The following is a 16,190-nucleotide window of genomic DNA, read 5'->3' as shown; positions in this document are numbered from 1 at the left end:
AGGGGATCATAACAAATATAGAACATTGACCCATAGAAGTGAGACCTCTCTCACAGGAGAAAAGCTTAGTTTACAACCTAATTATTAACTATGTACATTAGGCTTCAGTTCTCTGTATAACCCCGGGTTGTATTATAGTTTTCCAGGTATACAACAATTAAAAAATATCCTGTGAAGCAACAAAGATTAGAGTAAGATTCATCTAATTAATTATGACAATAATTACATTTTAATATCACTAACTTTAACACCCTTGTGACATAATGGCTTTAATGCAGAAGGAGAGAAACTTACTGCACAGAATTGCTGACGAGGGTGTCTGCAGTGTCAGCACTGATCCATCTGAGCGGGGGATGTTGACTCGAAACACCAGTCGAGCTCGAGTGCTCTTCCTTTTGGACCCAGCAACACCAATACGGGCTTCAACATCAGCGTTACGAAGCTTCAAAATCCCAACGCAGTCCACTCTGTAAACACCAAAATGTACAGAAAAAAAGCTTTCTTTTACAAAGCTATCAACCTCAAAAAACAATTAAGTATTGTCTCTCAAGGGTTTATAAAGTACATGTAATTACTTATTTACAGAAGTCTTGAAATATCCAAAATTGAAAAATGAACACACAAAAGGAAGTTTGTGGTTCTCTGTTTAATTTATTTGATATATGTATTGCGAATAACTACGTACGCTAGCATCATGTTGGTGCTGGGATCGAGGGGCACCTCAATGACAGTTGTACCATCAATGTCGACCTCCTTGCAGACTGTGGTGTTGCGCCCCGTCACTCTGCAGGCTTGGTAAAATCCGTGAGGCTTTACACGTCCAGCGTCGTTGCCCACAAACACTTGCAGAACCACTGGCTCATTCACGCCCTCCAACTGCGAGGAGGAAACCCAATGAGAAATTATATTTTTGTCACTCGTTTTTGATCCATCTTGCCTGAAATTTAACCACATTTTATGCAAAACCACAACTTTCAAGTTACATTTCACTATCTGACCAGATGACTTTATGAGTTCGCTTCAACATATTTGCATTAGGCCACTCCCAAACCTTCACCCAGAGATGGGCAACTTTTATCAAAGTGGGGGGCCACAAAAATGTGAGAGTATCAGATCTGAGGGTCACATTATCAACATTCATGACAGCATTTAGAATGATGACCAATCTGAGCATTTATACAGGAAATAATAGACGCTTTGTGTATTTTTGTTGTCATTTTATATATTTGTCATTTTGGTTTATTTTTGATGTGTTGAGTTTTTGGAGTCATTTTGTACATTTTTTCTCCCATTTTGTGTGTTTTTGTACGAGTCGTTCATTGTATTTCCCTCATTTTGTATTTATTCTGAGTCAGTTTTGTTGTGGTTTTATTGATTTTTTTCTGTTTGTGTATATTTGCTGTTGTCTCATGTTTTGTGTTTTTGGAGTAATTTTTTACTTTGGGGCGGCCAGTTGCCCATGCCTGTCTACACCCTTCCATCAAATTGGTCCATTGGTAAAATGCTCATAAAAGACCTTTGACATGTAAAACTTTTTTTTTTTAAATTATCTAAAACTCTGTTGCTCCAGATTTGACATCCAACTCTTGCACATCATGGAGAAAACACCATCAGAGCTGCAGTTACCTTCACGGTAGGAAACCCTTGCTGGGTGCGGTCCTTCACTGATCCTCTGCTGCCTTCAGTCAGATAGCGAGCTCGATGCTGAGTTTCAGGCTGGACGAGAATCTTCAGCTCCTTTCCTTCACTTTTTTGTGGGAATTGCATGGAAAGAGCTCCTCCTTTTTGACGAGTTGTCTGAGAGTCATCTGAGCTGCAAAATGACACCAATATCTCCAATGAACTAATTGTTGGCAATTTGATCATTGCAGGTTGGACCTCACTATCTTACAAATCATGCTCTTTATTTTATTCAAATAATATGAACACCAATACCTCACGTGAAACAAAAGTATTTGTAAAACTAAAGGTAAGTGCAAGACGAAGCTAAATTGTTCATCAATACTAAATATCCAGCAAAAGGTTGCATTAGTAATTGCGTGCTCCAGCCACAAAAGTAAAAGTGCTCAGGAGTTTCCATAGTAGTCTAAGAAATGCAGAGTTAAGAGGCCATCCCTCACCCAAGAATACTTTATCTTAGGTGCTCTTAAAGTGTTCAGAGTTATCAGTTTGTTTAATCTTCAGTGCTTATCCTTGATCTAAGAGTAGCTCAGTGAATCATTGTGACCAACCATTGTTTGCATTTCAGTATCCAGACCCAGCCTTTCTATGGACATGACTGCTCGCTTTTAAAGCACGGCAAAAAAAAAAAAAAAAAATGAAAACAAAACAAAAAACCCTTGAGAACAGCAAAATAGGTCCAATTCACCACAACATAAATATTTTTTTTTTATCAATTCACCCTTCATAAACCTACTATGCATACATTTTCCTGATATTTTTTGAAGGCACTGCTTGTGAACATAGTAAGTAAAAAGCCTAAATATATATATATGCAAGGACTATAAAGGCTCCCTTTTATGTGTCTATATATGGCTATGCAAAAAACAAAAGAAAAATCAGTTGTTTGACTGAGGCTGGTGCCTTTTTGTTCTCTGTTTAGATACAAACCTTCCTTTGGACCCAGTCTTGTTGTCAGAGCCGAGCTGGAACAGCACAAAGTGTGGCCCTTTTGCACTGTCTGCATCAAACATGTCCATGCTGGATTCTGTGGCGCGGGCGGCCTTTGGACCAGGTCTCTGGCGAGGGGTGCGTTTACGAGATTTTCGAGGCACCTCTGTGTTGTCATTGTATGAGACGCTGCTGGTGAGACTGAAGTTGGAGAGAGATTCATCAATCCAGATGCTGTTGCTGTGCTCTGAGTCGAGGGAGACCTCGTCCTGGCACGACATGCGACTGTCGTCGAGCAGGTCTTGTGGAGGTGGTGAGATGTTTAATATGGTGCGACGCTTAGACGGGGTCATCTGGTGATGCGATGGTACCTCTTGGGGCGTCACAACTCGGCCTCCTCCGACCTCAGCGCCCACACCGTTCCCTCCACCGCTGCTGGGGGCGTTTCCACCTTCTGCTGCGACAGCCTCCGATGCTCCTTTGACACATCTGGTGTCCCCTGGTTCAGCATTGCTGCAGAGAACTGGTTTCTGGTCCCCCGTTGATGGACTGGAATGAACGGTGGAGCTGGAAGAGGTGGAAAAAGCACTGCGGGGGCCTTCCATGGTGAGAGAAGTGGGCATGGCATCTACAGTGCAAATAGATAAACAGTTAATAGAGCATTCCCAACCAGGGTTGGCTAGCAGTCCCTTTAAAGCCACGGGTATTTCCTTCTTTCCTCCATTTTAATACATTTTACATGTAAATCTGTATTGCAGATATCTGCAAATGTGTGGCTCAGAAGAGACTAAATAGGTAAATAATTGGTGACTCAATACATGAGTCATAATGGCTAATCATTTGTTCATGTTCAATATTATTCAAACTAAGAAATTGGAAGGGAAAATGGAACAATTAAATGTACAATATAAGGCATGCCAATTACTGGAGCTTCTTTTTCTTTTCTTTTTTCCCCCTTTTTTTAGTTCTTGAAAAGGTCATTTTTGGGACTGAGCGTAGCCACAGAGACAAAATAAACAAGCTTCTGACCTATGAAGCAGAGAACTGCAGACCATTTTATATGCAGACACTCCCTGCTTCAGAGGGAACTTCCTGGAATATAAAAATGAGACAGCAAATGAACAATAAAAAGCTAAACAGCAAAAATGTATTCAAATTCAAAAAATGAAAAAAAATCTTGTTGCTCCAGCATGCTGAAAAACAATTTGTTGCCATTTAATAGTTACAATGAACTACTGTAGATATTAAACAAAAAAAGTGGAGAAAAGGTTGGTTAAGATTGTCAGGAAGAGTTCGACTGCTTTGGATGTTGTGAATTGTTTGGTGACTGAAAACAGAGTTAGAAAGAAGAAGAAGCATAAAACTCATGCGCGCAGTATAAAAAACATAATACACAAAATTGTATTGAACCCTAATAAAGGTCTATTCTCTTTTGAAGATTCTGTCAAATCAGTCTTCAGCAACTTCCTGTCGGATATTTTATCTAAATTAAAAAAAAAAAAAAAAAAATGTAGCTAATATTATTATCATTATTATTATTAACATAATTGTCATAATATTGTTATGTCGTTTAAACATCTTTGTGTTTGATTATTATGTGGTGCACTGGTTTCAAAAACGGATATAAAAGTTTGTTAAAAGGATCCTCCACTGTTTTTACAAATGTGGCCAAAAACCTTTGAAATGTCCCTATTAGAATATCCATGCCTAACAAAACACATTATTTTACACCACATTTGTTTTATTAACTTTTAAAAAATGGGACTAGTTTACCGTTTGAGAGCCTGTGCGCCGCCATGTTGAAATGACATCATTGATGATGCAAATTGCCCCTTTTAGTCCAATGAGTTCTATAAGTGGTGAAGCATTCAGGATCATTTAGCAGCTTTTTCAGTCAAAATGACAACTTGTGCTGCTTTGGTTTGCTCTAAAAATCAGTAAAAGTAAAAAAAAAAAAAAAAAAAGTAGTTGATAAACAAAATCCTTGACCGGAAAAAAACTGACAGCGGGGGGCGACAGTTCCAACTCTGCTGTTTCGTAGACGGCATGAAGAAGTTGTAATTTTGACTGAAAAAGCTGAGTTGAATGATCCTGAATGTTTCACTCCTGTAGAACTCGCGTCATCAATGACGTCATTTCAACATCAAACAGTAAACTTGTCCCATTTTTTTTTAAAAAAAAATAATGTGTTTTGTTAGGCATGGATCTTCTAATAAGGACATGTCAAAGGTTTTAGGTCACATTTGTAAAAACTAGGGGCGTGACGAGATCTTGTGCCACGAGATTTCTCGTCACGCTAAAAATCTGTCTCATGGGATATTATTATTATTATTTTTTTTGTGTGAGCTATCCAAACTTCTATTTGTGACCTGTGGGGGCAGTCATGCGCCTTTGCTACGTCTAGCCTGCCAGAACCTATAGCAGGAGAAGGAAAAGAAGAGGAGGAGGAGTCAATTTTAGTTCAATTTGTGGAGGAAGAAGTTTATTAACAGTAAAAAGAACATGGCTGTGTAGCATGTTGTTAATGACATACTGTACTTGGTCAGGCTCTGTTTGCACTATTTGCACTGTGTATTGACAGAGTGGAACTTGTTTGCACTTGAAAAAAAGAAAGAAATATATAATTGTATTTATTTCATTTTAACTTTTGTAAATTTTAGTTTCAATATGTGGAAGCAAAGCCCATGCTTACATCATAAATGTAGAGTTCTAATAAAACATTTCAAAATGCATGTGCAACTCGGTTAAATAAATGTCTGTTGGGCCAGTCACATATTTTGTCATAGTAGTTTTCTTAAAATATCATGTCTCGTCTCGTGAGCTGAGGGTATCGTCACATCCCGAGTAAAAACAGTGGAGGAACCCTTTAATATGACCCTGAATTGATCATTAGACCAACTATGTTCTCCTGTGACTGATACAAGTTGTATCCCAAGCCTTTAATTTACTAGCTTTTATTACTAACACTCCAAAAACAAACATTAATGTGTGTTGCAGTTTGTATATACAGTATATAAAAAAAAAGTACATTTTTGATAAACATCTGTTTTTGATATTGTGGATGCAAAGTACACACAAAAACAATTACAAAGCAACAACAACAACACATTTTCATCATCTTGTTTTGGTTAGTGGATCATGTTCAGTGAAAGCAATAAACCAGACAGCTGCCTGTGTGAGTTAAAACACATGGGCAATAATAATAGCCTGTTGTAATGAATTGTAATTCTGTGGCTGATTAAAAGAACAAACTATTTTTTGTTATTATGTAGTCGGATAATTCCTGGTTTATTACACAGAAAATATATACTGTATATACTGTATATATATATTTTTTTTATCAACCTTCCAATTTGATAACATGATTTTCAAAATTGTAAAGTGCACACTCAAAACGTTAAAGGGCACCTGTAGTGTAAGTAGCATATCAAATGTTACAAGTTTTGTTTCCCTGCTTTTTTTTGATCATTATGTAAACACGTTACAGGTGGAGTTTCTAATATTCATTCATTCATGTGTATGCATCGCTCTATTAAGGCTCAATGATTAATTGCATTTGCGATATTATCACGATATCATAAAACGCGATTTTCTAATCGCAACGGCTGGATTTTTTTTTTTTTTCTTGTCCCGTCTTGTGCTGTCCTGTTAAGGAGTGCAGACCACATGTTTACATGTTTTATGAAACGTGAAGTTAATTAGATATGTTGAAGAGGAAAAGCCATAGATTTGTTATTATTGTTATTAGATATGTTATTGTTGTAATCTGTGCTTTAAAATGTATATTTTATATTTATTTAAAGTTTAAATCAATCTGAAATTGTTTATTATGAAACAGATTGATTCATTGCTTGTGTTTGTTGAAAAATACATGACAAGAGGCCCTTGAAAAAATAATTGCATATTAAAACGCAATCGCAATATTAAGGGAAAATGATCGCAAATTAGATTATTTTCCAAAATTGTTCAGCCCTACTGTCTATCTATCCAGTATTTAATATTCATTATATATTATTATAATTATATATAATTATATATACATATATACAGTGCCTATCATAAGTATTCACCCCCTTTTATTGCTTTAATAAATAAATCAAGGTTATTTTTTCTTTAAATGTTGTTGTTTAATTGACATTACTTTGTAGAAGCCTGTTTTGGTTTTGACATTAAACAGATATTTCCAATACATTTTTGTGTGAAAAAAGCTATTTTTAAAACAATCAGCAGACACCTCTGAGGAAGACTGGCAGTTGACAGTCGAAACATGTAAGTAAGTAAATTTCCCATTAAAAGTTGCCTGAATAAATGAAACCTTCGAATGTAAAGAACCGATAGTAGATCACTATAAGCAGCAGACCAGTTTAGCCGATTTGATCCATATCAGTTTATGTATTTCTCGAGTTTTATCTCTTAAGTCAGCTGCTTCGTAGTCTGAATGTATTTTCCTTAGGTTTCCAAATATTTTAGTCTACAGATTTACTCTGTTACATTATCTGTATTAGCTTCATTAGGGGACAATCAGTTACGTTGGGAAAGGGACGACAAGAGAAGCAGGATCCTACCTGATGCTAGAGAAGCTGAAAGGAGAGTCCCCGCCTCTCCACCGCTCTTTTGACTCATGGCTTTTAGGTTGTGCTGCGTGGCCGAAGGTAACTGCAGCTCTCTGGGAAGAAGGTCATACACCGACTCTGTTGTAGATTCAGAGGAGGGGGGGCAATAAAAACAGAAATTAGGTGATAGATTAACAGAAACTAAACTGCTTTTGTTGATCAAATACGAGTAATGATTCATGGTCCAGGTTGATCATAACCAACTTGCGAACAAAATCTGGTAGAGCTGCATTTATTGCAGTGTGTGTACATTTTAAATTAGACACACGACAAACCTTCAAAGAAATATAACCTTGGTTGGCAATGATTGCGGACACAAAGACATGAATAAACTCAAATGTGTGGAGCTCTGTCAACATAAACAGAGCATGAGCATTCTTGTGATGCTTGACATACCAAACATATTATGTGTTTAAGTAGCCAAACCGCTGTCAAAGAATGCCTTGAAATCATCACATTTCATTTGTCGTCTCCTGTACAGCAATGAAAAAGAAGGAATAGTTCATCTGACAAGATTTAAATGGATTATGGGCAAATCATTAGGTCAAGTCTAAACAAATGTTCATTTCATTATCAGAGAGCAGTTTCTCAAACTTTTAAAGGCCAAGGTTTACATTGAAGCATGAAAAATTTATCCAGGACTCCTCATAATAAACAGACAAAAAACAAGAATTAACTTTTGTTTATAACTGGAATACAACAATACCTAAAACAGTTAATACAACTATAAATACTAAAGGTATTTATCACTCAACTTATCGATCATGGAACCCCACAAGTGCTTAGACCTCAGGTTGATAAATAGGTTTGAGAGCCAAAAATATGGAGTTTATTTACTGGATTCTAAAAATTTCTTCTAGTTTCCTGTTTAGCACAATTCTTAGGTGGAATTTATTCATCACCGTCACGCTTTGTGTAGTTATCAGTGTTTCTCTTTGTTAATTATATGTAAACCACAACACAAACATACTCTGGACTATACTGGTCAAGTGTCTCTTTAAAGTAGGAACATTATATTCTCCACTGTAAATTAATCAGAAAAAGGAAATATAAACTTCTGGGTGGCTATTAATACCAGACACAGCTACGAGCCATTACATTAATTAATTCATTTCTATATTTATCTTAATACATAAATACGCTTTTGCATAATAGCTGCAAATTACACAAACACACAAATGCAATCAATTAGTACTATAAATTATATTTATTCTTAGGATTACTATCAAAAAACTAATTATCTGTTGGGTAACGGTAACATTTCTCAGCAAAGCTTACGTGCCCCTTAGTCCGTGAACTAAATAACTCTTGGTGAATTCTACTTCAATGATAGGAAAAGCCGACATCCATGGATCAAAAAGCAGGTCCACTATGAAGTCTTGCAGACCTCAACAAGCCAGTTAACCCAGTTAGTTATAAAAGTTGCAAATTCTATAGTCGCTAATTTATAACATGGGTATTTTTCAGAGGTGCGAAAAAGGAAAATTAAACCGTTTTAATTCAGGGGTGGGAAAAACCAGAAACAATGACATTTTAAACAGGGAGATTACTCACTTTTCTTTGCCACAAAAAGTGCTCATGCATCCTGTTATTATAAGATGTTAACAGTCACTTTTTCAACCTCTCAACCATTTTTTTTGCAATACTGAAACTGTGCCCAACAACATAGTCGAGCATGCATGTATTTAACTTTGAAATAAAGTCCAGATTAACTTACTGTCCAATTTTATGACTTTTAAGGAGGTATAGACACACAGACTTAAAAGTGTGGTTGCACTCAGTCATCAAACATGCTACAGGTAAGGAATGAGGTTATTTGCAAACTTTTAACAGTTTCAGCACATGCCTGGGCTGGAACATTAAAAGTGTTGTAGGAGAGTGTGGGTGTACTGTCACTATTGGTGATCTGCCAACCATTGTACCATCTTCAACTCCGTTATTAGTCATCATGGGTAAGGCATCCAAAAACACAGAGCAAGCTGATTGGCTGTCTGTAGCTGGTGTCCTCTTGCGTTCTGCTGAGCCATGCTTTCAATTATGACCGCGTTGCTGGTAAGGAACGATGCAGGTGACTCGACAAGCGTACATCAAAAACAGTCTGTGCCCAACTCTTTGTTCAAATAACATCTGCCTGCCAGCGTTATTGCGGTTATTTGGCGGAATCTCAGGATAATAACATGCATAATGAAATGTGGAAAAACCGGAGTTTCCCATTTATTTTTTTTATCTATTAAATATAAAAAACCAGTGGGTGTTACAAGTGGCCAAGAATGGTTTTCTCTGCTTAGAGATTGGATGAGAACATCCCTACTTACTGTATATTAGAGATGTCCTGATATGATACCGATATTGCAGCCTTGCGTATCGACCGATACCGATATTGATCCAATACAATATCAGCACAAATCATACATACTTTTATTACTTATTTTGTAGTGTGAAACGTTAGAAAAGAATTGATCAAGTTATGTTACTCAAACAGTGAACAATAGTCAGCAACTAAGGATGTTAAGATTATTCGTGAGGCAGTTAAAAATCGATTCAAAGGTGTCACGGTTCACATCGATACTCTGAAATTGAATCGCAGTACTTTATTTATTTTTTTACAGCAAAGGGCACTATCTATTTAGAACTTGAAATTCAGGACGCACCACCGTGTTTTAAATCAGAAGCGTGGAAGCATTTTGGCTTCTCCAAGACAAAATGAAAGAGGCGAGAAAGAAAGAAACATGTGAAATCCAAGGTCAGAGGGACACAGAGAGGAAAGGGAGAAACAAGAGAGAGAATGAAAGCCATAGTTTGTTTATTCATATATATACATTTTCAGTTCACTTTTAAAAAGAAAAGTAACTATTATGCAGTTTTGCATAGTTTACCGTAGAGACAGAATTTAAATGAATAGGCTTCTTCTGCATTTGTACTATTTCTTTATTTATTTGATTCAGGATATATTTTTCAATTAAATTGCAATGTTTTGCATAGTTTATCAAGGGATTCTTTTGACAATGAAAGATAAAAAAACAGTACAAAAAATAAATATATATATATATTTCAGTCATCATTTTTCTACAGTCTAACTGTGAGAGAATCGTATCGTGAACCCAGTATCGTGAATCGAATCGTATCAGGAGTTGAGTGAATCGTTACATCCCTATCCGTAACGCTAGGTTACTTTGCTGGAGTGTGAACCATAGTCACCTATGGATAGAAGTGCTGGAGTGGAAAATTTTATCGGAGAGTTTATATCGGTGATTTTAGATGCAGTCCGATAAAATCCAATATTCGTTTTCTGGCTGATATCGAACCGATATCTGATATTAATATCGGATTCGGGACACCTCTACTGTATGTCATTGCTCAGCTCCTCCATGTCAGATGCTTCAAACATCTGATGCAAGTTCTTCCAAGATGCCACAGAGGAGTGATGAGGCCTGTTGTTTCAGGAAGTTGCCTCGGGGCCGGCTCAGGACATAATGGAGGGATTACATTTATTGGCTGCTTTAGAGACACTTTATGCCAAGACTTTCAACTCCTCTGACAAAGACTGGCCGTTTGCAGTCAAAACATGTCAGGAGATAAACATTTCCAGAAAAACCTTGTCTGAATAAACAAAACCTCAACTTAACACACGATGAGTACAGGAGCAAAGAAAGAGTAGGCTGTGCTTTATATAATCTGTGTTTCCCCTGTAGGTTTACATAAGCAGTTCTAAAATATCTATAATGAACTACCGGTGTCATGGTCTGAGTTCACATTGTACTGAAATTGTATATGCGCATGCACGCACATGCGCACTACCGAAAAAATTACTAATTTTTACTAAAAAAAATAAATTAATTTTTGTTTTCAAAGTGAACAGATTATTTGTTTATTGGTTAGGGTTAGGGTTATAATTTCAGCACGGAGATAAACTCTGACCGTGACACCGGTATATCAAATTTGATTTTGTAGAACTGAAATGAAACAAAAGAAAACCTATTGGGGAAACAATTAACTTTTTCTTTTAGGACACAATAATGATGTTGAACATTTATCAGAATGCAATTAAAGGATAAATTAACTGAAAATGATAGAAATGTAACCCAGAAGCATCAATAATAAACAGGTGATTATTTCAAAAAAATATCAACCAAACCAGATGAAAACAAATACAAATTGAGACAGTTACGGTAGAGTCAAGGCCGTGGCCTACCAAAAAAAAACACCAACGTAAAACAGACCACAGGGAGGCGAAAAGGTATTTCTCCGTCTGAGCTAACAGGACATTAGGAGTACAGAAATGTGATGGTACAACAACAACACTTTATTGATATGGCATGATGAACTTGTGCCCATCACAACACATCCCTGACTTTCTACTCTGCCAGCTGCCAGCTTTAATTACTTGCAGCTGAGTCCCGGGGGCTGGTGTGTATATCAGATACTTAACCCTCCCATTGTTACTACTCACTGTGTACAATAGAAAAACCTGGGACATGGTGAAACCTACCCATGCCTCATCATTTCCAAAGCCCTGCAGTCTCTTACGGCTCTCTTTAGAATAGCAGGGTTAGATGGTTCCCAGAAAGGGAGCTTAAAACTGGACTCAGCAAAATCATAACTCTCACATCCAAACAGGACTCTAGTGTGGCTTTGCTGCTTATTTGCTAAGTTCTCCAAACAAAATTATTCACACACACGCACACACATACACACATGCCAGGGTCACAAAAACACGTTTTCTAGCCCTGCGTTTACCCTCAAACCTTGCAGTCATCTTGGGGCTCATTGGCTGGCTGCACATGCAGCAACATGTGCCCCAGGAAATGAGCAGTCCTTCCAGTAAACAGTCAACCACACAGACAGAAAATAAGTACTCTTCTCATGGAGCAGGGGTACTGAATCACTAACTGGCCTGTTTCAAGTGTTTCCACAGTACTTTTGACACTTCTTGATGAAATAATGTTATTTTGCCACATAATCCTGTTTCAATGTGAGCATATGGAGAGCGGCTCTTGATAAAAATGTGACAAACACTTTCTTTTTCACAAAGAAAGAGATTTATTAATTGAAAACGGTCAGACTTTTCTGACTGGAAAATACACCATAGTGACTCATGCAGCACGTGATGTTTTGGTTTTACCTCCAGGCAAGAGCCGCGTCACACAGATCACTGACCACACAGTAAAAACTTTCATTATTTGCCAATTTGTAGTGACGAGCACAGATTATTCTTGACTAACCTATTCATCATGGCACCATGTGGTTAGCGTTGAGAAGGTCTGCTTGTGTTAATGTTACACATTGACCGATATGCACTAAGCTGAAGGAGGACATGAGAAGCATTACCGATTTTTTTTCCACTTATTGACGGGTACCCAATAAACAGCACAGAGTTCACTTATCCCTTTGATCATATAGAAATGTATAATATTGTTTAAGAGCTAGAGACAAATACCATAGATATCTTTTCCCTCATAATGCTTGAATGTGGGGGGTAAAAAAGACAGCACTCACCATGTGAATTGCAGGACTTACACTCCCATTCATTTCTCCCACATTCCTGCTGCTTGCTCTTACTAGCCCTGGCACCTGGGGCGTGGCACTGTGGTTTTTTTTTGGCTGAATGACTGATTTAACTCCCCTCTGTCCCTTGCTCCCCTCCACCTACCCCTCTCCCTGTCTTGTTTACTGGACTCCAGACCCATTTCTGCACTACATCCTGCCCAACTGGTTGGTCGTATAGTCACATGGAATCCTGTCAAGCAGAAACAGAGGTGCAGTAAAGCTTGCAACCTAAAAACGGTACCAATGTGCAATAACTGAAATGAGGGGGCTATGGTTTAGGATCCCACAGAAAAACGATATGCTAGGCTCACCTTGTCAGTGCATTTTTGGGTTATTCCAAGCAATGAATAAAAAAAAACTGGAGGGGCTGGCACCTGTAGCAAAGCATGTACAACAACCCTGAAATGTTTACAGCCAAGCCTACACGAAGGCTGCCGGGGACTCCATAGCAACACAGAGCAGAGGAAAAGTCTTTAGAGCGTTTGATTCTCTTTGGGGGCCAACAAATTGCAAGTAAGAAAATATCATGCAAACTCTAAAGGAGAACTTTAGTTTGCATCAACACTTACAATGTTATAACAACAAGTTTCTGCAAACATCTCCCAGAACTAACCATAAATAATCTGTGGGCAAAGCTTAATGACATCCACAGTGTGATCGAGGTAGTCGTCTTACTTTTGATGGCGGAGTGTTGGGTCATTTAAAAATCAATCCACACGATCTACTACCCACCAGATTGTCATGGTTAATTCTTTTTTTATATATTACTATTGAGTTGAGAGTAAATAATTCAGACGTAACGTTAAATAAAAGCATGGTTATTTTTCCAACTACAAATTTTTGGGGTCTTTTTTTCCCTTGCAAAAATAATATTGTATCGTTAACGCATGACAGCCTGTATTGTATCAGTAACTCAGTGTATTGTCCCGCCGTTGGTAGTTATCTACTGGTAGTATTAAAGACTTTGGGCACTAATAATCCTGATATGGTAATTACAGTACTCTCTCTCCTGCTCGGCTCTGGTCAGACTGCCCTAAGCAAGCCAGATACCATAGCACACTGATAGCACACACCAATGTATTGCCTGAGGAGCCATGTTTTGACTAACATTAACAGCAACATACATAAATAGAATAGTGGCAGATTCGCAGAGACACATTTGTCCAGGTGGTTGGCCTCCGAATCCCAGACCGGTCTTTCTGTGCCAAAACTCTTTGACATAATACACCCTGTGTCCGCATCTGACCAGCAACCCTAAAGCTGGACTCTGTCTCATTCATTAACTATGCAAGTAATCATATACACAGACATACTGTACCAACTTCTAGCTTTGAGAAAAATAATACCATCTGTGGTAGTTTTAAAAATGCACCCATAAGTTTCCCTGGCCAACCTATTATACTGAACACTGTTTTTTTTGTTTTTGTTTTATGAGCCCAATCAATTTTTAGGTATTTGTCTAAGAGAGACATTGCTGATACAGTAGAACCACCTTGTGTCTTGTTGCCGTCTTACAATGAATTACTTTGACATACAGTGCTTCTTATTGTATCCCTGACTAAAAAATAAAAACGGTCTGGAAAACACTGCACTAACAGTAAATGTAACATTGTTAGTGCACTACAACATGATTGACTAACGTAACTTTGACATCTGAATAACCATGTAAGTCATGGAATGTTATGTAAAGGTCAGCTAAGTGCTTAAGTTTCAGTCAGTGGCGTTTCCAGGTCAAGTTGACTGGGGTGGCCCAGGCAGCCCAGCGAGTGAGTGTGGGGTGGCCACTGACCACCTTTGTGGGGGGACTTGGTAAATGGTAATGGAAAAAGGGCAAAACACAAAAACTTGTCTACATAAACATCAGCAGTTCTTTTTCTGTAAAAACAAAAAATGTAATTTTATTCCAGTTGTTTCAACACTGGTTTCATGCAAGTTCTCATGACTGTTTATGATGTAACACTAGCACACAGAAAATCATATTCCTTTCTTGTAGGTTTGTATTATATATAATCAAAAAACTAGCACTGTATTAGTCATCATTAAGTTAGTCAATGCAAGACTCCACCCAACTGTCATCATTTCCTTAAGTATGTGGAAGCGTCATTCCAAGATGTATTGGCAACTGCATGAATTTAGTATTGCCTAACAATACGATAGCAGTTGTTCCCATATAACAAGGTCATCATCACAAAGTCTGAGATAACCTAAATTAATGTGTTAAAACATTTCATTGGGTAGTTACTTTACAGCAGGTAGCACATTGATATGGAAATATTAGTTTAGATCCTTGCCCTAATTCAACCACACAGTAAATACTGAATGTGCTTGTGTTTCTGTGATTGCTTATATTAGGAAACTAAAGAGATTCCCCACAAAACTGTAAAAACAATGAGTGAAAGCTCCTGCAACATTGTAGACAATTTTTTCAAACAGCAGATTTGAGATGCTGTGTAACAGCCAGCAATAACCACCAATAATGTTAGGCTTTCAACGAGTATCCACAACGTTACAGGGCCTGATGTGAGGACCAAACCATTCAGTTATGAGTCTCTACTAAATATTAAGTGAGCCTAACTGATATTCTTACAGCAGCGGAAAGGACTCGCTATCTGTGAGGGGTATTTTACAAGTTGATCACATGGGTTAAAACAACGAGAAGGAGAAATCAACACCACCTAAAGTAAAAGGCAAGCCTGTAGACCAAAAAAATAAAGAGACATTGAATTCTACATGAAAGCAAGGCTTCAAAAAGCAGGGGAATCCAAAGTTTTTACAGAGGAAAACACACGTGCAGTAGCAAATTCTCACCAGCAAAAGAAAAAAAGGCCAAGAATGACAAACGATTTTTACACAACACTGAGGATGACAAAAAACCTCTGAAGTAACCTTTTTGTGTTTTCCAGTACGGTATCATAACATAGATGCGCACACACACATTGAACAAGTGAGTGAGAGAAATAGAGGTGAAACAGGAACTTGAGCAATTCTACAAAAACTTTGCAAGGCTGTGACCTCATCTAGCTAGCTACAAGCTTCATTTCTAGGGTCTTTAATTTAGTTTGTTTATAGGCCTTGTAACTGACTGGCATCCTGTCCAGGATGTACTCCACACCTTGATGTGAGCTAGGGTGGACAGTATTAGATCCCCATCCCCAAGATCACATACAAGATAAAACTGGTACAGAAGAATGTCCGAATCAAATAATGTTCTAATAACTGCTCATGTTTCTAATGTGGGAGATTAGAAATCTATAGGTTATTTACACAACCCCAGTTCTCTAAATAAAATGAGTGAGATGCCTCGCTATTAAGACTGAACGATTAATTGCATTTGCGATATTATCGCAATATCATAAAACACGATTTTCTAATCGCAAAGGCTGCAATTTTTTTTTTTTTTTTTTTTTTTACATCCTTATC

General features: G+C 37.6%; 1 protein-coding gene across 3 annotated transcripts in view; it reads right to left on the bottom strand.

The window, feature by feature from the left end:
- The window catches only part of nfat5b (nuclear factor of activated T cells 5b), a 40,926-nt gene that overhangs the window by 11,501 nt on the left and 13,235 nt on the right, over nucleotides 1–16,190 (bottom strand). Inside the window, exons 1-6 of one of the 3 annotated variants that reach the window (XM_028476590.1) lie at nucleotides 7,176–7,292; nucleotides 3,640–3,702; nucleotides 2,611–3,238; nucleotides 1,627–1,813; nucleotides 686–876; nucleotides 295–467 (exon numbers count right to left, since the gene is read on the bottom strand). In XM_028476590.1, the coding sequence (XP_028332391.1) occupies nucleotides 295–467; nucleotides 686–876; nucleotides 1,627–1,813; nucleotides 2,611–3,233 (1,174 nt within the window). In that variant the 5' untranslated portion in view covers nucleotides 3,234–3,238; nucleotides 3,640–3,702; nucleotides 7,176–7,292. Of the gene's footprint in view, nucleotides 1–294; nucleotides 468–685; nucleotides 877–1,626; nucleotides 1,814–2,610; nucleotides 3,239–3,639; nucleotides 3,703–7,175; nucleotides 7,302–16,190 lie in introns of those variants that run through there. The other 2 variants (XM_028476582.1, XM_028476598.1) reach the window with 2 other exon arrangements.

This window comes from Gouania willdenowi, chromosome 3 (genome assembly GCF_900634775.1).
Source record: "Gouania willdenowi chromosome 3, fGouWil2.1, whole genome shotgun sequence".
NCBI lineage: Eukaryota > Metazoa > Chordata > Actinopteri > Blenniiformes > Gobiesocidae > Gouania > Gouania willdenowi.
Note: the sequence above shows the minus strand (reverse complement) of the source record. Positions and strands in the feature narration are given on the sequence as shown.